This window comes from Myotis nattereri, assembly GCF_964212035.1.
Source record: "Myotis nattereri genome assembly, chromosome: 14".
NCBI classification, from domain to species: domain Eukaryota; kingdom Metazoa; phylum Chordata; class Mammalia; order Chiroptera; family Vespertilionidae; genus Myotis; species Myotis nattereri.
In genome coordinates, this window is record NC_138089.1 from 7140891 (window position 1) to 7165219 (window position 24329).

The 24329-nt window shown below is 47.0% G+C and overlaps 1 protein-coding gene across 5 annotated transcripts in view; it reads right to left on the bottom strand.

The window, feature by feature from the left end:
- The window catches only part of MITF (melanocyte inducing transcription factor), a gene marked incomplete at its 5' end in the record, with an annotated part of 240918 nt that extends 218658 nt beyond the window's left edge, over nucleotides 1-22260 (bottom strand). Inside the window, one exon of one of the 5 annotated variants that reach the window (XM_081105621.1) lies at nucleotides 22017-22260. In XM_081105621.1, the coding sequence (XP_080961747.1) occupies nucleotides 22017-22120 (104 nt within the window). The remainder of the gene's footprint in view (nucleotides 1-22016) is intronic. The other 4 variants (XM_081105624.1, XM_081105623.1, XM_081105625.1 and 1 more) reach the window with 4 other exon arrangements.
- Between the last annotated feature and the right edge of the window lie 2069 nt (nucleotides 22261-24329).

The following is a 24329-nucleotide window of genomic DNA, read 5'->3' on the forward strand; positions in this document are numbered from 1 at the left end:
CATTCCTTAAAGAACAAAAGGCTCTGGGGAAAAATAATAAAGAATCACAACCCTTCACCTAATACCAGTAACAGCCTGGAGTTGGCGAAAGACGGCTGAGTAAAAAATATTCTATATAAGGAAACTTACTTAAGGGAAGTATTCAAAACCCTTCACCCAGGATAGAAGACAAGCGATGTGCAAAGTCAGGACTGGGAAAGTCTGCCCAGGGTTATTGCAGGGCACATTAGAGTAGCATCCTGGACATGAGATTATTTTTGAAGAAGAACATTAACAGAAAAAGGAAAATAAAAACTGATGTTTTAACTTGAAGACAGAGAACTCATGTCCAAATCCCCACCCTCCTACAGACTTGAAAGGACAATAGTCAGTCCAGAAAAACAGCCAAATGAGGAAGTGGTATTCTCTTACAATTTCTGTTAATCCCCTCCAGCTGAAATTGAAGAAATCCAGTGACATCAGCATTTATGTGTGATCCAGCAAGAATGGCAGAACCACAACTGCAGATCATCTGAGGGGAGGAACTGGGAGGACACCTGGCGAGCGCGTGCGAAAGCGTGGAAAATGAATGCACTTTGCAGCGAATGACTTGAACAGTTTCAAACACCAACACTGCCGAGACTAACGTAAAAAGTGGGAAAGGAAGCATAAGCCTCCAAACCTAATCACCGACCCAATGGCCCTTCTGAAAATGTTCACTGAAACCAGTGAACTGGACATTTCTGAAAACAGAAAGGAGTCTCGCCACTTACAAACCAGAAGCAAAGATCCAAAGTGACATGAAGCCGGTCCCTCTGTAAAAACATCTGCTGTGCAGTGAGCTGCAAGCTGAGTTCCTGCGGTTACTGCCTGCATTACCTTCTTGAAGACAGGCACAGTCTCAAGTCCATGGCCTCCTTTTCCCAGAAGAGAAAACAGCTCATGGGAAAACCCACGGAAGTCCTAGTATTTTGAAGATGTCCCACTTGAGTCAGAGATGGACCAGGAATAGGTCTGAATTCCCAACATAAATGCCACCCATTAACTTTTCTTCAGGTCAGAGTCAAAGGGAGAAGAAAACTACACCAAACCTGACTGACCAAACTCACCGACGAGCGGGAAACACTCACCGGGGCCGCCGTGGCCCTTTGGCTGAACATTGAGTCCACCAAGCCGTCTCGGAAAGGAGGTGATTACAAAGATGCCACCGCAGCTCTGCCACACGCTTCCATGCACCCTCCTCAGCAGCAGGAAGGCTGAACTAGAGATGGACTGATAATTAATAGGCTCCTGGCAGCAGCAGCCGGCTGCTGTAACCACCAGTAATTGCTGCCTACTGAAGATGGCATGGAACCCAGCCAGGAGGAGGGAGGGCACATGACAGGAATCATAAAGGTAAAACAGACTTTACCTCACAGGTTACCTGGCACCCATTCCAAACTACATCGTTATCTCCAGATGCAGTTAATAATGATGGCAAATAAATTCAAAATCATAATACGAGGACTGGAGATCAATCATTCTTCTGGAAATATCACCACAGATGCAAGGAAATTCTGACGAAAACACATCTCTTCACATACCTCCAACCCCCAAATGTCATACATTCCTAACTTGGTCATGAAAATAATTATTCTTATAAGATGTCCTACTGGAAAAGAAAAGTAATCCCATAAGTGATATATTTTGATTTGGATAGCTTTCGAAAATATCCAGGCTGCTGAGAAACTTTTCACAGCACTTAGACGCAGTGTATGCCCTCTATTCTGACATTAAAGCAATGTCCTTGTTGGTAAATGCTCTAGGAGAGGAAAGCTCTTCGGCACAGAAGTTGTTTACTGGAATGACTGAAGACTGCTGGCAGGGTAAAGGAGAGGATGCATGGTGCCTGCACTTTAAACCTCCAACTCCAGAAAACAAGACAACACATCAACCTGTTAGACTGATGACCAAACACTCACCTAGACAGTATTTCATCAGAGAACACTAACACCTACTTCACACTCCCCAGCAAGAAGCAAACCACTGCCCCTCTAACGTCCTGAGATGCCCAGAAACATGGAGAACTGAGGAGTCAACCTTCTGCCATGGGAGACATCTCTAGAGATAAATCAGGGCAGCTGCCACATGGTTTCACAATGACTAATACTGACCAAAGCTGTTCATAAAGTCAATTCCACAGGCAAAGACTCTTCTCCTTCACTCAGAAAACCCCTGGCTCTCTGCTGGTGTTGCGAAGGATGCCCTCGGCTTGCCAAACAGAGGTCATTACAAGGCTCCAGGCTTTCTGACAAGATGCAGCCCAGGAGACCCTATAGATAATAGCTCATGGAAATCGCCAATGTTTCTCATGGTAAAGGTACACACAAGGTAGCAAATCCAGAGCAGAACCATTGAAAACTCAGGTGGTTTACACTTGGTATATATGAGAATTAAGTGGGGTTTTTAAATAGTTGGTCTTTCTCCTCTCTCATTAATAAGAGTTAGAATGCTTTTACATTCATTTTGTGAATCTCTAACTCATCACTGATGGAACCCACTAAGAATATGGCTCATCATTAAAGCCATCAACTAAGTATTTTTATAACTTCTTCCTCTCTATTATATCATTATATCCTTTTATTGAAAACCTTTAACTCGATGCTTTGCAATGACTAATGCTTTTAACACACATGTCAAGGCAGAAGCTATGTTCATTACACAACATTATGTTTCAAGACCTTTGACATTCAAAGATAAACAGTCCAAAATGGAACAGACTGACTACAACTTGATGAAGACACACAGGAAAAGCAATTAACAAGTCAGGTCAGGGGTGAAAAGAGAGAGACAAGTGAAAAGCACAAAGATGTTCGGAGCTACGCGTTCAGTGGTGGACCACAAGGATGGCTTTGTGGGCAAGACTTCTTGATATTATCAACGGGGAACATCAAAGATCCTTAATGAGGAATGAGGAAAATGTGCGACTTACACACCACACCCTTCCGAATGATTAGCCGCCATCTCATCCTTTGCTGCCTTCCTGGAGCCCTCACAGCCTGCCTCCTTTCCTTCTTCAGAAACAGCTTTGAAAACAAGTGTGCTGGGAGCGCCTTTAATGGACACAACTGTTTATCTTGGATCCGGACCTCAGCCACACCCACAGTCTCCTGTCTTCACTTCATCAAAAAACTAGTCCTCCTTCTATTCCAAAATCAACATGAGCTGTCCTCCTGATCACTTCACACCCTGACTCACCTAGGTACCCCAACATACACAGCAGCCACCACAGCAAGTAGATGAGAGCGTGAGCTTTAAGTCAGACAGTCCTCAGTGTAAGTCTTGGTTCCTCCCTTATTTGAATGACTTTGACAAGTGATTTAAGATGGCCCAGCCTCAGTTTCTTCATTTATAAAATGGGATCCTACCTGCCTCAGGTGAGGATTCAATCACTACATAAAACATTTGAAATACTTAACACAGTACCTGGTAGATAGTAGTTACCTTAATATGTTTGTAATTCAACTAGATCTGAATTATTCATTTCTGCTATTTCAGCTTCTTGACTTTCTAACACAGGAAAAATATGAAAAAAAGAAAAGATTATGTAGGTACCTTCCTTATCCCAGAACCAAGACAAATAGACAGATACACATACACACACACACACACACAGAGAAACATGCATACACACATACAGACTAAACAAGCCATTCTTTTTATAATGCACAAGGATGCAGTACAAAATGCAAACGGCAGGCTACAGGTGCAAGGTAGAAAAAGATGCAACTTTTGATACTTTAACTCCAGTGACATGCAACTTTTATTACTGTAACCCCAGTGGATGTGTTTCCTAAACGTAGACCAGATTAAAACCCTGGCACCAGACACAGCCTTTTAAAGGGGACTTTAAAAATGGTAGATGCTGCTGTTATTATTACAGCTCTTTGTATTGCTTTCTTGTTATTAAATTGTGGGCTCTATCTGCTATGCAACTAAAAATTACTGCACCTACCGAAACAAGCTTTCTCTTCCCTCCTTCCCAAAAGAATTTCAAGCACACCCAACAAGTACTCAATTAATGTTTACAATAATGACTATGCTGATAATTATAATATGCTAATTTCCAATACACTGAGAAGTCAAAATCTTCATCTTTATCTTCTAAGTTATGCGTAAGCTGAGCCTAGCTATTTTGAAAACTTCGACAGCAGAGCTTCTCAGCTCCACTGCTCTCTGCTGGATTCTCCAGCAAGGCCCCATAATCTCTCTGTCCTCTTTCCTAGGCACCATTCTTACACTCCACTCCCTACAGAACAGAGAAATTATAGCAAAATAAAGAGAAACATACCAGAACTGTCCCACTGAACTTTAAAGATCTGAAAGTGATGGGCCATTCTTATTGGCAAATAAACCAGTAAAAATGGAAGGTCCAGTGCTTGGAAAAGCTGTACTACAGCGGCTTCATGTATATAGCCCACAACAGCGTTGGGGAGAGAGTGTTTTAGAATGTTTTCCCAGTGGGCATATTTTGTACTCAGAGGAAGAATTGCTAGAGAAAGACAGATAGATCAAAGAAAAATTTCAATAGTCAAGCATCATTATAGATGGATTCCCTATTTGCAAGTTCACCTACTCACTAAAATCTATTTGTAACCAAAAGTAGAATTGGCAGTATTTTTGCAGTCATCTGAAAACAGAAAGGTGAAAAATGCAGTCCCCAGTAAGGTCCGAGCAGGCGACACTCTGCCTTCCAGTTTCAGCTCTTATAGTAAACCAGTGTGCTGGTGGCAGGACTGCACTGCTTACAGGACCCCGGCCTCAGCACAGGAAGGCCCTGCTGTGCCTTGTGGAGAATGTGCAGGTAGCAAAAAGCTTCCTTCGGACAGGATTCACAGTGCTGCTGGCCGGGGGTTCACTGTTAATAAACCTATGATATATACACTAAGTAAAATGTCTTTAAACAGAAACACACATAAGGTAAGGTTATATATCAACCAGCGGACAAAAATGTGACCACAGGCTCACAGGGACCTAACTTTATTTCCCCTAGGGGCTACAGCTCACTAATCCCTAATTAAATGTCCATGTAACTTCATAAAACGTAACTACCACAAATAATGAAAACAAAGTATATTTTTATTATATCTCTTAGGACCAATAGTGGTAACAACAGGCATTGTCCCTGGTCACCTAATGGATCGAGAGTTTACACAGACCAGGAATGTCACCATTACCCTCCGAAACCTTCAGAGCTATCCCAAGAAGGCAATGCTATTGCCCTCACAGTTTAGTGGAGAAAACTGAGGGTCCCAAACCTTGACAAGGGTCCACCGCTAATAAGAAGAAAAGCTGAGGTAGAGTTTCACAGAATTCCCCAGAGTTACTGATCACTTCTAGCACACCAGAAACAACACTTCATCCATTCTACTCATTTTTTCTTCAAGAAACATTTATTGGACACTCACTATCCTGGATGCTGGAGATGCCCAGCGAACTACCATATTCCCTGTTCCTGTGCGGCCGCCTTCAAGTGAGGACAGAGAGACAATGAAATAAGTATTATCTACTAGCCTATCCATAGAGGAAGATGCTTGATTTCTTAAAATACACATTGGTTTTTAAATAAGGGCTTCAAACCAAGTGACAACTAAAAGTTGTCATTAGTGAATATAAGTTTAAAATATATTTCTCACTTATATATGATCTCTTACATTAAATATGATCTCACTTATATGTGGAATCTAAAATGAAAAAAAGCTCATTGATATGGAGAATAGATTGGTGGGTGATGGGGTGGGTGGCATGAGTGAAGGGGATAAAAAGGTATAATTTCCAGTTATAAAATAAGTAAGTCCTGGGGATGCAAGCACAGCATGATGGCTATAGTTAATACTCTACTGCATATTTGAAAGTTGCTGAGAGTAAACCTTAAAAGTTCTCATCACAAGAAAAAATAAATTCTATAACTATGTATGGTGATGGATGTTAACTAGACAGTGTGGTGATCATTTTACAACATTGAATCCTTATGTGGTACACCTGAAACTAACATAATTTTATATGTCGATTTTACCTCAATAAAAAAACCTATATTGATTACCTATATTTGACTTGGTAATATGTTGGGTGTATTGGTTTAAATAATGTACCAATAAGTAAATACTATTTATTTTGCAGGGTAAGTAATATGACCACCAGGGGGAGCTTTCCCTCCCCCAGAAGAGAGGTCCTCTGGCCCTGCTGACCTGCTCCGGCTTCCGGTCCGCTCCATAGCTGCCCCTTTGCCAACAGTGACAGTGGAGGAGTGCTGACCCTTTTTGTTCACATTACTTTCTGACTCCATAGTAGGTTCAATAAATATATTCTGAATATTATCTTACCTCAGGGGCAAGAAAAATTTGCCCAAGGATCTTGCAAATAATTCCTAAACCATGACTCTAAGAAAGCAGGAGTTAGATCACTTAATGTCCACCTATTCAGATGCCCAAGAAATAAATCTGTTCTGAAAACTTCCAAAACTGTCTTGTCCATTTCCTCTTCCCCTAGTTACGGGTATCTTAACTCCCAACTCCAGCCTACACAGATGATTCATCCTGTCCGCTCACTGATGTGCAGAGTCAGAAGTCCATCAGACTGGCCCATTACTGACCATCGCTCATTCTCTCCTACGCTCCAAGTATATTGGCTCTCACTGTAAGGCACCTAACTTGATGCGTCTTTTGATTGTGTGTGTGTGTATGTTTCAATCACAAGTAAAGAGGAAAACACCATTTTCCCTGTTTTTTACAAAACTCAGGATAGGAACTGTGTAACAAAGTCTAGTTTTGGTTAGTCGTGACAATACAAGAGAATGGCAGAAAGTGCTCTGAAAACCACTCTGTGCTTGTATAAAGTACGTATGAATTCTGGCAGATGTATCCCATTGACTGGTAATCAAATTTGCTCCCATTCCTCTGCACACAGCAACTGACAGTTGGGATATATGTAGCACATTTGAAAACATGCTACATATATCCCAAACACTGGAGAACAGACTCTATGCCTGGGTGTTTTTCATTTCTAGAGAATCAAATTATTATCTACTTACTTAATAGTGACACAATGGTAGAGTCAACAGTACATACAGAGAGTAACACTTTGATTCTCATTAAACCCCTTAATTCTAGTGGCACTGAACCCAGAGAGGGCAGTCGGGTGGCACAGCAGGAGTGGCAGCACCAGGCAGCATTGGGCCCGAGCACAGGCAGTGCTCTCTGACTTCAGTAGGCCCTCACAGCAATCTGTGAGGCAGGTGCCCTCGGCATCCATGCACCAGGACCAGGCTGTACCTGATGGGGGCGTGTGTGTCTATGTGACATCTAGGGCACTCTCCTCCTGAGAAAGAGGGTGACCATTGGGGCTAATCCCCTGGTGCTTGCTGGTGACCTGGTTAACCACAGGTTTGGGGAAGAAACTTGTAACAATCAAAAAAAGCAAGTTACTGTTTGTGGTATCACTTCACAATTGTGCACAGATAACAAAACAAATTATACACCTGAAATATATACAATTCATATTTGGCAATTATACCTCAACAAAGTTGGGGAAAAGAAAAGTAAGCTATTGTGTTGGTGTGGATTGAAATTTAAGTTCCAGTCTTTTAAAAAAGATATAATGGGAGGGAAAACCGTTAGAAGAGTGAAAGTTGTAAAGATTTCAAGATTCGGTAATATAGGTATTATGACTTTTACTGGATAAAGTTAACTATAGACTGCCGTGCTAAATGTGAAAAGCTAAAGCGGAAGTCACTGCAGGCCAGCTGACACACGACAGTTAGGAATGACGGAGGCCTGCATGGAGGCGGCGGAGCTCAGCTGCTCCGGCGTGCAGTGTTGTGAAACCCAGCTACGCGTCATGTTATTTCTTCCTCCACCTCGCTGCAGTCTATAATTATGATGAAAGGAAGCATGTGATAGGGACAAAGACTGTTCTGGCAACAAAAGTCAGGCCTTACCTGTAACAGCACGTGCCATCTTAGAACCTCCCTGTAGGCGTCCCACATGTCAGCACTACTTGACCTGCATCACTCCCAAGGATCCCGAGGCTGCCTGTCCGGATTCGGGATCACTCTGTCCCCACACCCCCTTCTCTTCTACAGAACCTCTTCTTTTCCTGCTGGTTGCCTTTGTGTTGTTTCTCTTTATTCAAGTGTCTAAAAGTAAAAATGCATTTCAAGTCAACAGCCTTGCTGATGTCATGGATACAAAGGGAGCCACAGTGAGGGAAGCAGCGACAGAGCGCTGACCAAGGCCAGGCCTGGGCGCACACTCTACCCACATCCCTAGCACAGAAGGGATGCCAGTGCAAGCTACCCCCTGACTTAAATCACACTGTTATCCAGGAGCCCTGCTCAGTCTTACGTTGAAACAGAGGCTACAAATAATTTGCCCAAAGATAAAAAGAACATGTAGGTAGTCAAACTGGAATTTAAGTTAAAAACCCTTCTTACTCAAAAGGTTAAACCCAGACCTTTACGCTGATTGGGCTGGTTACGGCTCTTAACCAGTTTGCAGGAAGAGCAGATTCTCAGTCCAAAAGGCATCAGGGCTTTTTCTCTGGAGAAGGTCAGATGCAGAAAAACACACGCTTGGGTACTCAGGCCTAAGTGGATTTATTACAAGGGTGGGTGAATCTCCTGGCCGGGAACAAGTCCAGAGCTCTCCCACAGGCTCCTTTGGGGGGCACACACTGCCGTGCCCTTCCCTCCATAGCAGTGAGCCGCCTGGGAAGATTCAGGAGGGATGACTGTTCGGTCAGCTCAGCCCTACGTCTGACAAAACAGATGCTGGCTGGTCAGTCATTCCACTCTGTTTTGGAAGCTCCCACACTCTACAAACTGTCTGGAATTCATTAAGACAGGAAAACAGGCTGACAGTCATATTTCAAGTTTTATTCAGCAGAAGTTTTGAGAAAAACAAATTTGGTCATGTGGGCATGCTCACAATCACGATCACCCTGTTTCTCAACCAAGCCTCTCAGTCAAGTGACTACAGTGTGCTTCGCATTTCACAAGGGTGAGTCCAGATTAAACTACAAACCTCTTGTGAGATCTGGGCTGGCTCCTTATGGTAACAAAGCTGGTTAACTCCAAATCAGTCAGCGATCACACCTGGAAAACCAGGAACCAACCTGGTTTCACCAACGCCGATTGAGGGCTGACTTTCTAGAGAGGATTTTCCTTTTTTTTTTTTTAAATCAGTAAGGAATTTCTGTCAATGATTACCTCTGGCCTGACCATAACAAGCAACACCCCATTTTTTACTAAATGTATTATAATCCAGAAAATGTTTCACACTAGAACAGTAGTACAAGGGTAATTCAATCCACGGACATGGGGTTTATGGTAAAAACATTAGGGCAGCAGTTCTCAAACTTGCGGGCATCACCATCTGCTGGGGCAGTGGTTCTCAACCTTCCTAACACCGCGACCCTTTAATACAGTTCCTCATGTTGTGGTGACCCCCAACCATAAAATTATTTTCGTTGCTACTTCATAACTGTAATTTTGCTACTGTTGTGAATTGTAATGTAAATATCTGGTATGCAGGATATATTTTCATTGTTACAAATTGAACATAATTAAAGCATAGTGATTAATCATAAAAACAATATGTAATTATATATGTGTTTTCCGATGGTCTTAGGCGACCCCTGTGAAAGGGTCGTTCGACCCCCAAAGGAGTCACAACCCACAAGCTGAGAACCGCTGTGCTGGGGTGTGTTAGAACACAGTCTGCTGAACAGACCTCCAACAGTTTCTGATTCCAGGCATTTCACTGTAGGGTCTGAGAATTACATTTCCAACAAGTTGCTGAGTGATGCTGACGCTGCTGGTCTGAGGGCCACATTTTGAAAACCAATGCACTAAGACGGTGATGGTGGTGGTGATGGTGGATGGGAAGCAGGGTGGTGATTTTAATCAACAAACTTGGAATCGGAGGCATTGCATAGAGCTGGGATTCAGACGATATAAAAGCTCAGGCAGTCTCCATTCAGGTGACAGAAAATCCAAATTATGTGTACTCAGAAAAGGAACTTATTGGTAAAATAACAGAAAAATCCAAGGATAGGCACAACTTGACGCAGAGGGGAAACTGCTTCTAGGACCATGGCAACAGTACCTTGCTGTCAACCAAAAATGTGTTCTCTCTTCTTGGGGAGAGGTGCTGCTGCCCAACTGGGGTCTCAATTTCCCAATCCCCGCCCCCTGCCCCGCCCCCCGCATGCAGATAAGGACATGAGACTGTTCTTCGCCAACAGAAGTAGCACAGAAGGGATGCCAGTCATGTCTGGACTGCAGTTTATACCTTCTACTCGTCTTTCTCTTTCCACCACTGGACACAAAGGGCTCCCGAGATCTAGGCAATGACAGAACCAGAAGGTGGAAGGCGCCTGTATTCTGGATTTGGCATATGCAAAGCTTCCTGCCAACCAGGAACTATTTATTACACATATCACTACTGCATGCCACTTTGTTACAGGAAATAATGTTAACCTAATTATAAGAACTTAGTTTTTCACTGTCTCCAAGGTATGGTGGCAGTTTATTCCCAAGCTTCCCAATTTCAAGATCAATAGAAATAAAGGGAGAATCTCTGCCTGTTAGCACCTGAGCAAAACCAAGATTCATTTTCATGAGCCAGCATGCACCAAACTAAACCTAATCCCTACAACGAGAATGTGGCTGGGCCTGTGTCAGATTCTCCACCCCTAAAGCACATGAGCTGAGCATATAAGAAGGGGATGGTACAAGGTTTGGACAGGAGACTATGTGTAGGCAAAGTAAAAATGTCCACTAGAGGAAGTATACATGGTGAGGGAAGTTGGCTGCCAGCAAGAACTGGTTAGAAAGATGTCAAGTACATGAACCCAAGTGAAAAAGAGGAGGACACTAGGCCAGCAAGGTGGCACATGGCATAACTGACTCCAAAAGTGAACCCCCAATTCACTGTCCTTGCCATGCAGGCCCCGCAGTTAAATTTTAGTGACTGTAATATATGACCAAGGAAGTTCCATCAAACCCTCTCATTCATTTCTGCACCAACACAGATTTAAAGCTTCCATAATCAGTATCATTAGAATCGCATTCCAGGATCCCATCACTTAGCCCTTACACATCTAACATTTATCTAGTTAAAACATTATTAATGTTTACCTACCCAAAGACCAGTGGCCAAATGACCATGCTAAATGATGCAAGGTGTGGTGGTTCCAAAAAGTCTACACAGCCATTGCCCAATATGCCACTGGCCAGTGCCCATCTCTCATGAGCTTCTCTCCATGCACACCTCCTTGCAGCAAGTGGACAGACTTTTATTTGGACTGTAACCAGGAATCATGCCAGTTGCTTATGTTTACAGGGGCTATTTTACACAAGCTACTGTAAACTCTTCCTTTAAAAATAAATAGAATATTTTCAATAATGCAGAGTTGGTGCCATCCTCTTCTCTTAGCAGTAAATGACCCTAACCAGCCAATACTATGTGAATGTTTGTTCATCCTCACTCTCTGCCAAAAGCATTGTAAGTTCACTGCAAAGAACTCCATTGGCTGAGGCGCCAATGTTCTAAATTTAGATGGTGCTGTTATGTAGGTTCAGTAATACAACAGAGCTGAAAAACTTCAAAAAATGTAGCCAGTCCTTTTGATGGAGAAGGGGCTGCTGCAATATCTATGTGTCTGTCTCTAACTGTCCAAAACAGCACACACAAGAGGAACAGTGTGGCCAATCTCAGAGAGGGCTGCTGGTAGACTTCATTAGGACGGTGCCAGGTTCCAAGTTAAACAGGAAAACCATCTTCAGGATTTTTATATGCTTCTCCTTTCACCAAGTTTCAAATTTCCAATTATAAAAATAAAAGGTATATTGGGAAAAACATGTTTTTTGAACCAGTTAGTATTTGGGAGCATATTACAGTAAAGGTAACAAAGACAAGATAGCATTCCTATCTGTCTGTCATTTCATGATCCCGCATATGATCTCTGCCATCAGGCTAAATGACTCTTCTCTGCCTCAAATCCTCTTCCCATAGAAGCCAGTTAAGAGTGACTCAGCAACTTATCCCACTTTGGGGAAGGGGTGGAGTGGGAGGGCAAAGGCCACAGATGCTTCCTCAAAAATTGCTCAATTACCCACAATTTTCTTCCAGCCTATGATTCCACCCTTGCCTCCCCTAGGCCTGTCACTCACTAGATTTGAATTTTAAATATTTGCTCCCACACAACCCAGGACTTTTCCCTTTGAAAGTTACCACTCCATGGGTACTTCACCTAAAGAACCCAGCTACTGAAATTAAAATGCTTTGAAGATTTTTTGTAAATGATTGAACTGAAGCACACTGTTGCCTGTGGGTCTCAAGGCCGATGAAAGCTTGAGGCAGTGTGTGGGAGGAGAGGCTTCTTCCTTTTCATTTCTGCACCAACACTGACACTTCACGCAGCGCGCAGGAAGGGTGATACAGGCCGGAGCACAGGACTGGGAGTAGGAGTTCCAAGGAGTTATTCATTTGTGGTGTGCGTCTATATTTGCTGAATCAATCCTAGGCTTTACTTTTTTTTTAAATATATTTTATTGATTTTTTTACAGAGAGGAAGGGAAAGGGATAGAGAGTTAGAAACATCGATGAGAGAGAAACATCGATCAGCTGCCTCCTGCACACTCCCTACTGGGGATGTGTCCGCAACCAAGGTACATGCCCTTGACCGGAATCGAACCCGGGACCCTTCAGTCCGCAGGCCGACGCTCTATCCACTGAGCCAAACCAGTTAGACCTTAGGCTTTACTTATTAATCCCAGGTTACTTGGACCGCTTCCTTATACCTAAAAGTGATTCAAAATCCAGCCAAAAACCATTCCTAGGCCAAACATAAGGGAAGCATGGTCAGACATGAATGATCTCAATCGACCGACAGTGAGATGACCTAGGCGACAACTCACATAAGATGATCCTAGAAAAGAAAGGATAATAAAATAACAAGACCCATCTGCATTTTTAATCCAGACAAGCATAAATCTCTGAGTCACTCAGCATTAGGAAAACACTTAAGACGAAGTTATAAACACTTACAGGGAAGATTAATGTCTGTATTTCTTTCTCCACTACTCAGACACAGTTGACAATGTGGGCGTTACAGCTGCCAGCCCCAACCATGGATTGAAAATAGTGTTGCCTTTACCCAGTCCTAGCTGTCTTCATGAGCACCCGTTTATCTCTATAGCAGCCTTGCGAGGGAGCACTGCCCCATTTTACAAGAGAGGGAACTGGAGTTTAGAGAGGCTGCGTAACTCATCCGAAGTCCCATAGCTAGTGAGTGGTAGCGCCAAGATCTGCACATTTATTTTAGACATTCAGGACTTGCCTCCAAATCCCTTTCTCCATGAGTGAGCTCATTCCTAACGACCAATCTAATAAAGCCCCCTTTCCCAGTCACACTCTATTAATAACATTCCATTCCACTTCCATAAACCAAAAATTATCGCACTCAGCTTTGGCCAGTGTGCCTCAGTTGGTTCGGTGTCTTCCTGTGCACCAAAGGGTTGCTGGTTCAATTCCTGGTCAAGGAACATGCCAGGGTTGCAGGCTTAATCCCTAGTAGGGGGCGGGGCAGGTAGGAGGCAGCCAATCTATGTTTCCCTCTTATTGATGTTTCTCTCTCTAAAAAAAATCAATAAGAAATCTCTTTTAAAAAGTTATCTCACTCATCTCTTTGGTTAATTATTAGCTGTGTCTCCACCTCCAAGATGGAAGCAGGATGCACAGGACCCTCACCTGTCACCGTCTACCTTTGATCCTCGTGGCCAGCAGAGGCTGGCAGCGAGAGACACTTAAAGTGTTGTAAGGAGAGCGCAAGGGGGTAGGGAAGTAAAAGTACAGGAATGACAAACAGAGCCTGCTGACACCAAAGTCCTGCCTCTGCTTCAATTGATTGAGCGATGATTTAGAAGCACCCTGGGGAGGCCAACAGGGTCCTCTTGACTTCGAGGTTCCACGTCCTTCCCTGGGGATCTTTCTCTCACCATGGGCTCCATTCCCAGAACCCACAGCCCGCGCCTGCCCCGGCTCAACACCAGCCAGTAAGCGACCATCTGCAAGGTGCCCAGCAGTGCCTAGCACAGTGCCCACCAGGCAACAAGCCCAGAAATGCTGCCATGGGAGAGAAGAGCCTCAATCTCAGGACAGCTGTCTTGTGTGGACATTCCAAGGTGTCTTCTTCATTCCTCAGGGCACGTGTAAAAGGTCAGAGGGAGAGGTAGTGAAGAAATGGGGAAGCCATGTTTCAGACCCACCCCAGAGACACAGGAGCTGGTCCCCCTCCCCAAATCCTCAGGAACAGAGAGTGGGTATGGGGCCTTCCTCAGCCCTGCCGACGGCACAGCCAGGCCATTCCGGCTTTGGGCACACACCTCTGTGGGCGCACAAAGCCTCCTACGATCTGCTTCCCTGCCCTCAGTGTCCGAGGCCTGGGTGACCACCCTCCCTGTCCTCCCTGCCCTCAGTGTCCGAGGCCTGGGCGACCACCCTCCCTGCCTCCCTGCCCTCAGTGTCCGAGGCCTGGGCGACCACCCTCCCTGCCTCCCTGCCCTCAGTGTCAGAGGCCTGGGCGACCACCCTCCCTGCCTCCCTGCCCTCAGTGTCAGAGGCCTGGGCGACCACCCTCCCTGCCTCCCTGCCCTCAGTGTCAGAGGCCTGGGCGACCACCCTCCCTGCCTCCCTGCCCTCAGTGTCAGAGGCCTGGGCGACCACCCTCCCTGCTCTCACAGTGTCAGTGGGTGACCATCCTCACTGCCCTCACTGTCCTCACTGCCTTGGACCGATCTTCTAGATTATTTCCCCAAAATAATGCATACTTGGAGTTAAGTCACACATATTTTTATAATTTACTTCGATGAATCACACCTAACAGCATAATATATTTTATACTTAAACCACATGCACACAAAACAAATGAAACTATTGCATACTGTCCCTGAAAAATGACCCCAAAAGATTTAACTAAGGATTTGTTTCCTATTATTTATCCTAATACTGCCAGTTCTGAAACAAAGCAGTTAGAGAGAGAAATTTAGTAACTTTGATTTGTCCCAAGATACTTTTTTTACACTGAGGTCCTATTCCTGACAGTAAGCACGTGACTGTTCTAAAAAAAGGATATTTTCCACTGCTTGCACAACTGGAGCAGATATAAACATCAGCCTGTGCAAACGGCACTGCAGAACTCAACGGGAATAACACACACACATACGTACACTCTCATCTTTCCTATAAATAGCAGTACTCGGGAAAAGGAAATCTGCAAACACTCAAAACCACACTTCGAACCCCACTTTAATCAAGCTTCCAACTAATCACCCACACAAGTCATCTGCAAAGCAAGGCTGAACCTCTGCCAGTAAGGTGCTTCAATTTTGTCTATTTTGCTTCAGATACTGCTCGGATATTGCTCTGCAGAGGGGAACTGCGGTCAAGACAAAACAGAAAAGAAGGGATTGGCATCACCTCCTAGCCTGTGCTGGGCATTCTGCAAAGCGCTTTTACACATCTTATCACAATTTTAAAACTTCTACAACTCTCAGAGGACAGATCTACTGACCCTGTTTTCAGGTAAAGAAACGGAAACTCCAAGAGTTAAGTACCTTGGACACAGACATTGCAGTTAAGTGGCAAAGCCAAGGGCACAGCCCTCCAGCCAGTTCCCTCTGAACCTGTCCGCATGCATCCAATCCAGTCTCTTGGCCACCAGATGCCCGTGGACCACGAGGAAGAGCTGCGACTCTGGTTAGAAGTTTAAAGGGTAACCAAACACCCTAAAAGTCTATTTTAAGAGTGTGCCTTCCAAGGCAGCTAACATTTTATTTAATGTTGTAGAGAAATATGTTTGAGCATGCTTAACCTTCAAGGCCAAACTCCAATATTCCTATTAACAAAACTGCCCCCCAATTTCCGTTCCTCTATTAAATTCACAATGCTGACGGCCACCCGGTGGAGATGACACTCTTGTCTAGTATGTTGAACTGAATCCATACCTTCTCGCCCCCACCCACGAGGTGAGTTTTGGAGAAGGCATGGCATAACACACTTTTCCCACAGTCACGCACAGAGCCTTTGACATGAGATAGAGAGTCGTGGACAAGAGCCTGGGCTAGAGACAGGTGGGCTCTTACTGAAACAGATCCATCTACTTGCTATACCTCCGTTTCCTTCTCTGTAAAATAAGTGTTAAAAATATATATGCCCAAGGTTGAAATGAAGATTATCTGAGTTAATACATGTAAAATATTCAGTCATTCCTGGCAAGCACTATATAAGTGTTACTTGTTTTTAAAATTATAATTAAAACATCATTAGCTTTTATCTCTTACTATTACCTCATGCAAATTTTACAAGATTAAGTTAACACATAAAAGCACTTACAGCAAGGGCTGGTATATGCTCAATAAATGTTAGCTACCATTATTGGTAATGATTTGCACTAGAATTCAATAGGTACACATTGAATATGAATTTTTACATATGTGCTGATGCCACAACAGCTTTCCTTAAATTACCTTAAAGAAACCATTGTGGATTGGAATAAAAATATAAAATAAAAAAATTTGTCTGAATGCCTCATTAGGATAAAAGCAAAGAAGAATTTACTAAAATTGGAATAATTTTATTGTATAACAATACTGGCTTTAGAGAAAAAAGCCAAAGTCAACAAATGCAAACACTTTCTGGAATGTCAGGACTCACTGCTAAGGAATAAAATAAGAACTACATCTGCCAACTGAGCACTTACTATGTACCAGCCTCCACGCTAATACTTTTCCTCAGTTAATGTTCTTAAGATTGAGGAGGCAACTGAAGTCAGAAGTTATCGAGCCTGCCAAAGGTCACTCAGCCAGTTAGGGACAGGTAGCGATGCAGACAATGCTGTCAACCCTCATGCTAGTGCGTCCCTACAGACCGGACAGAGCACAAAAATCAAGAAAACTTTCAGAAACCAATAAAAGATTGACAGTTTTGTTTTTCCAAGAATGGTTATCATTTCATAAAAGAAAGGGCATTTTTAAACGGAAGACAGGAGGGAATACCTGAGAACAAGTCCATGAAGTGGCAGTGGCCTTATACCAAGAATGTGCACGTGACTGCGGGTGACACTGCACTATCAACCTGTGAAAACTTCGCACCCCTGTGAGCCAGCATTTAGGAACCACCGCTATATCCTGTCCCGCCATTTAAAACTCATTTCTAATTTGTAGGAAGTTATCTGAAACATCACTAAAAATTTGAGAAGAAAAATAACTGAAATTAGATTAAGTCAATTCTGAAGTCTGCCCAAGTAAAACTATATTAGCCACTACAAAGCCCACAGTATTGAGTGACCCAAACTAAAGAAACATGAGCCCGAAGTTGCTACCATATTCTGAAATGTTCTCTGCAGGTCCCAACGACCAACAGTTTCCTGCTTCCTAGGAGCTCATTCGGTAGCCTGACCTGACTGCTGACGTGTGAATTCTAGGTTCACCCATGACACTGGGCACTTTTCCTCTGCCACCACCATTCAGAACGCATTCCCGCAACACACAAAGGTCTCAGAACCTCTTGGGGAAACCAAACTGCAAATCAGTCTTCATTAGAACCTTCGCTCATAGCATGTGGCTTCCTGCGACACAGCTGTGCCACTGAGTAGAACCAAAATGCAGCTGCCGTCATCCAGATCCCCAGCTTCACATCCCGAAAGGCAGGCGGTCTGGCTAAGGAAGACATGTGTCCTTCTTCATGAAACACTTGCCTATCTGAGCTCAGCACAAAGGAAGAGGAAATATGTAAATGCCTCTTCCAAGAGGCCCTGGCCGTGTCTGTTTTGAAAGGAATGCAATGTTGAATGCTGAAACAAACACCAAGCATTCATTGTGCCAGGCATGGTTCTAGGCCAGTACTTCCAAAACAGGTGTGACTCTGCCCCTCATGGACACTTGGCAAAGTCTGGAGACATTTCTGGTTGTCACAAGTGGGGAAGGGGCTCATCTGGCCTCTAGTGGCAGGGGCCGGAAGGACAGACACACTGCTAACCATCCTGCCATGCTCAGGCACCGCCCCCACAGCCAGGAATCACCCAGTTCAAAATGTCAATGGTGCAAGGTTGAGAAACTCGGTCCTTGGCTCTGGGGCACAACAGTAAACAAGGAAGAGAGAGAAATCCCTGCTCCCTTGGAGCCTGCAGTCTAGTGTGGAGAAACAAACACATCATATCAGAAAATTACAGAATGTGTTATAAATACCATAGAAAAACAGAGCAGGGCAAAGAAGATGGGAGTTTGGAAGATTAGCAATTATAAATAGTGTGGTCAAGGTAGGCTTGATGAATGGCAGCCCTGGCTGGTGTGCTCAGTGGTTAGATCATCGGACCACACACCAAAGAGTTGTGGGTTCGATTCCCAATCAAGGGCATGTACCTGGGTTGTGGGTTCACTGCCCACTCTGGGTCAGTCAGAGTGCATGTGGAAGGCAACCAGTCCAGTCACTGTGGCTCTCTCACATCGACGTTTCTCCTCTCTCCCCCACTCCCTCTCTCCCTCCCACTCTTCCTGAAAAAGCAATGGAGCCAGGCCAGCCTGGCTCAGTGGTTGAGTGTCGACTTATGAACCAGGAGGTCATGGTTTGATTCCTGGTCAAGGCACATGCCCAGGTTGCAGGTTCAATCCTCATGTGGAGTGTGTGCAGGAGGCAGCCAATCGATGATTCTCTCTCATCATTGATGTTTCTCTCTCTCTCTTCCTCTCCCTTCCTCTCTAAATCAATGAAAATATACAAAAAATAGAAAATAAAGAAAGCAATGGAAAAGATATCCTCAGGTGAGGAATAACAACAACAAATTAATTAATTAATTAAGAAGGGAGAGGGAGCCCCATGGCTTTCTGGGCAAAGGGCAGTCCCGGCCAAGGGACCAGCAAGAACAACATAAAAGGCCCTGAGGAGGAGGGGTCTTTTCCAGGAACAGCGAGGAGACCAGCCTGGCTGGAGCAGAGGGAGCCTCGAGTGACAGCAGGAGACAAAAGTCAGAGCTGACAGGCAGCCTGACCATGCAGGCCACCTGGCTCTCCAGTTTTAGTGAAAGGAGGAGCTCTTGGAGGTTTTGTGAGTAGAGAATGGCCTGATGTGACAGTTTTAACATAGAGTTTCTCAACCTCGGTGGTGACAATTTGGGGCCAAATAACTGCTCCCTTGTGCCCTGTAGAACGGTGGCAGGCTGCATAGCAGAGGCCAGCAGCAATTCCCTTCTGCTGTGATGACCAGAAATGTCTCCAGCCATTGCCAAATGACTGGGAGGCAAAATCGCCCCTAGGTTGAGAATCAGCTTTAATAGGAACATCATAGCTGCTGAGTTGAAACCCCATGCAAGTGGGTACGGGTGGAAGGCAGACTAGGTAAGAGATGACTGCAGTAACCCAAGGGACGGCAGATGGTAGCTTGGACCCAAGTGGTAGCGGAGGAGTTGAAGGGAAGTGGACAGATTCTGGACATATTTTCAACCCTAACACACTCCTGAGAAGCGATAGACAAAATAGCTACAGCAGTTCTAACCTTTCACTTCATCTGTTCCCAATCAAGAATTTTAAGAAGGTGTCTGTCAAAGACTTCAGACCAGTGGTTCTCAACCTTCTGGCCCTTTACATACAGTTCCTCATGTTGTGACCTAACCATAAAATTATTTTCATTGCTACTTCATAACTGTAATGTTGCTACTGTTATGAATCATCATGTAAATATCTGATATGCAGGATGGTCTTAGGCGACCCCTGTGAAAGGGTCGTTCGACTCCCAAAGAGGTCGCAACCCACAGGTTGAGAACCGCTGCTTCAGACAGAGCCATGAGGAGGCCCTGAACAGTGTGTGGTCCCTTTAAAAACACACAACATATGTTGATGACAATACCGCAGACAGCTATGAAAAACAGCATAGGGAAATTCTGCCAACCTTATATGTTTATTAACAGGTTTTATTTAACTGCTTTCTTTCAAAGAACATGTGTCTGCTCCACAGACCATTTGACAACTTGTTAAATTTAGCCTTGCTCTCCATACAGGTTCTGTCCGCCTGCTTCCAGCTTTGACGTGAAGCCACTGCTTCCCATGCCACACCACGCCTGGCACGTGCCCGCTAGCTCCCCAGCACGTTCATTCACCTGGCAAGCAACTGATTGCCGACTCTGAGCGAGAACAGGCCCAAATCCTTCAGCATGAGCGCCATAGCGTTCATTTGGGTTTTTCCAGATGGTATTTTCTTCACTCTCTCAAACTCCTTTAATTATGTATCAGCTACCATCAAAAATGTTCCAATAAGTCCGGTTAATTCATTTATTTCAGGACTACACACACACACACACACACACTTGTTCCCTCATTCTGGCAATGTAAGCACCCTATATAATAAAAGGCTAATATGCAAATTGACCAAGAGGCAGAACAGTCACTATGATGCACACTGACCACCAGGGGCAGAGCTCAATGCAGGAGCTGCCCCCTGGTGGTCAGGGTGCTCCCACAGGGGAAGTGCTGCTCAGCCAGAGGCCAGGCTGATGGCTGGCGAGGGCAGCGGTGGTGGCAGGAGCCTCTCCCGCCTCCACAGCAGCACTAAAGATGTCCCACTGACAGCTTAGGCCTGCTCCCAGTGGAGATCCGGCCTAAGCCGTCAGTCGGACATCCCTCAAGGGGTCCGGGACTGCCAGAGGGTGCAGGCCAGGCTGAGGGAGGGACCCCTCCCCCGAGTGCACAAACTCCGTGCACCAGGCCTCTAGTCTGCTTATAAAAGCAAAAGCAGAGACTGCTCCGTAAAACACTGGTCCCTTCAGCTGAGTGCAGATAAAGCCCCAATGAGCATAACCAACAATACCCTTTGCACAATATTACTCAAAACTCCCAACCCCCAACATACACAATCTACGCTCACACACAAGACAGCCATTATGAAGAGGAATCACCACTACAGGCTGGTTTCATGCCTCTAACCGCAGGGGCTTCCTCTCCATCCCGGGGCATCTGCGAGGAGGCAGCCGCAGCAGCCGGCCAGCCCTGGGCTGTCCTCGGACTTTCTTCCCCAACTTGGATTCCGGGCCGCAGAGCCCTAAGCATGTGCCCGCCGGGCCCTGCACCCAGAGGCAGCCACAGGGCGCCTGACTCAGTTCCCTTCCTCCATCTCCCTGGTCGCTGGGTCCCGGGCCCTGCCAGCCAGGCCCAGGCCCCGCCCCCACCCCCTGCGGTGCGGGGCACTCGGAGCCCCTGACACCGCCGACCTCACCCCGCCGCTGGGAGGGTGGAGACCGCTCCGCTCCGCTCCCGCCGCTGGGACCCTCCCTCTCCTGACCCTGCCCGTGCCCGTCCGCGGCCGCAGGGCTGCGCGAAAGGAAGACCCGCCTCCCGCGGGGAAGCGGGAACGGAGGGCCCCGCTGGGCACCAGGTGCGGAGGCGGCGGACCTGCACGGCCCCGCTCCGCTCCTCAAAGTTCCGTCCCGGTAAGGACACGCCTGCCCCCGCGCAGGCCCCCTCCAGGCGCCGGGGTCTCGGTGTCTCCACGGCCCGCGGGGCTGGAGCGGACGGGGGACCCGCCCGCCGCCCGCGCCGCCGCAGGTGAGAGGCGGGGCCCGGGACCGCACCTGGGGCGGCGGGCGTCCCGGAGGGCGATTCCTCCGAGGCCACGCGCGGAGCTCCACTGCCCTCCGGCGTCCCGCCTGCCGCCCCGCCGCCCCCTCTAGTCCGCGCCGTCGGAGCTTCGGGGCAGGGGTTCACCTGACACGGTCTCCCTGCCCGCCGGCCGGGCCGCCCCGCCCTCGCCCACCTCCCGGCCAGGGGTCGGCCCGGAGCCCCTGCTGCCCTGCGCCCGCGGAGCGCGCTCGGCCGGAGCCCCCGGCGCGGCGCAGACCCCGGGCGGGCGCAGCTCGCCCTCCGTCCCGCAAGGGCGCGGGGTCCTTGTCCCAGCCCGGCGCCCGCCCTCCGCGCCGGGCAGCGCAGCCCCGCCGAGCCCGCGGCCCCTCACCTGCTCTTCAGCGGCTGACTTTTGAGTTCGTAATAGGTTTTGGGTTCTTCATGAAACTCCTCCCCGACTTCGAAATCCGGCACGATGCCCGACTCGGACTGCATGGCTGCGGCTCCGTCCCCGCGGCGCCCGGGTGAGGACCAAGCCGGGCGAGGGGAGGAGGCGGGCCTGGGTCCGCGCCCGCAGCGCCCGCTCTGCCCGCCGCCGCCCGCGCGGCCGCCCGGCGCCGGGGGTTCGCACTCGCCGGGGAGGGGCCGCCGCCCGTGCCGCCGGGGCTTGTAGTTCGGCCGGGCGGGGCCTCCCCAGCTTTCGGGGGCCGCGGGGCCGGCGGGAACTACAACTCCCAGCGGCCCGCGGGGCAGAGGCCGCCTGCCGGACCCCGCGGGGCAGCTCCAGTTCGGAATCCCTGTCAATGTCAGCGGCTCCCTCTCGCCTCAAGGGTACAGACCTGACCATTAAATATTAATTAGGACAGACCCGGCCGGCGCTCCTACCGTCACCCCTCCTCCCAGCTCAGACGTCTGAGAAGGAACGCCAAGTCCTTATTTAAAACAAACAAAAAAACAACAGTGAAGGGTTTGGCACTAGAAAGTTTGAGCCTTCAGCCTGCCTTAACCTAAAAGGATGCCGAACAGCCTGTTTGCTTCCAGCGCTACTGCGACATCGCCGCTCGTCCTCGCGCTGGAGCGGAGCAACTCGCCTCCACGTGGGGGTGAACACCTTGCTTAGCGGGGTTCTTGTGCGTCCTCTCCACGACTCAGCCCGAGCTTCGCGGGGCTGCTCTCCCAGCTCCCCGTCCAATCGCCACCTCCGATCACAGCAGCACTCGAAGGCTCCCTTCATCTAAGAAGGCACAGAAGGAAGCAGCGTCATCACGGGCCGTCTTGCATGGCATTTCTCAGTCACTGGGAGTTCGCGGAGACTGTCCTAACGTTGCAGGAGTGAGGTGTGGGGCAATAACTGCAAAAGTGTCCCCCCCCCCCGCCCAGCTCCCGCACTCGCTTAGGTAACTGGCCAACAGGCTGGGCTGCAGCTCTTTTTTGCTTCCAGTCCTTCGCTGATTAGTTCCAGCAGGACGTCTGCCTTCTTCCAGTAATACTCTCAACAATAAAAATAAGTGTTTTTAAAAGTGTCTTGAGGCTTCCGGGAGCGAGCAGAGAGGCAGTGGCATTTAGAGTGAAGACCTGGAGTCCTCCAAAGCGCTGTGTAATCTGGGCACGTCACTTGGTTCCTAGAAGCCTAATTTCTTCATCTTTAAAAGAGGAGATTGGCAAACTTGTTTCCGAAGATGTTGCAAGGTCAAATGCAAGGGACAGTGATTTGTGATCTATAGAAATGCTGCTCCATGGCCATTCTTTTATTTATTGAATCTCGAATCTACTCCTTTCAGGCTAGCATTTGATCCTTGAGTTCCTCCTTTCAGACTTAATAAACTATATGATCATCCTAGGAGAAAGCCCAAGGAGGCTAGACTAATTAGCGGGCATCTTCCAGGAGTTGCCCATTTTGCCTCACGGTGAAACATTTTAATTTTACATCAGAAAAGACCGACCTTAAGAGTTGAGGATATCAAGGAGATTTGGGGGAAAGGGAAAGCACACCATTTTACAGTAACAGTTACCAAAATCCCACAATAAAACTTCCCAAAATACTACTCTTAGGTCCTTCACTAAAGCGTGAAAATATGGCAAACGATTTGAACACTCCTGAGGAAAGTGGGCCCTTTGTGCTCATGAAGGTGGCTCCAGATTCCTTGATAGATGGATCGCTAGAAATAAGATGCTGGAAGCAGAGAGGGGTCACTCGCTGCCAGAAGGAGGCAGGAAGGTAAAACACAAGAGAACATTCAACCTAGATTCTCAGCTGCAGGTGCTTGAAATGGGGTGGGGCAGTCTTGATTTTCACAATGACTTGGGGGGATTACAGTCATTTCAGCTGTATGGACCAGAAATGCTATCTATTTAATACTAGGTGCCCAGTGCACGAATTTGTGCACCTTGAAAGGAACTGTGGGCCAAGAGGCTGTGGTAGGAACGGGGTGGGTCTCAGCCCATCCTCGACACCCGTGCCCAGCCCCTCCAGCCATTACCCTGGTCCGCTATCTGCTCCCACCACTGCCGCTCCCACCTGCTGATGGTATGGAGTGATTGGAGCTGGTGCCAGCAGTGGATTCAAGCAATGTCTGATGCCCCAATTGCCCCTCAGGAGCAGGGGGAGGTGTAGAAGCCCTCAGGGGCGATAAGGGCCAGCAGCCACCACTCGCACCCACTGATGGTGCCAAGCGATCGGGACCGGCGTCGGCTGCGGGTGCAA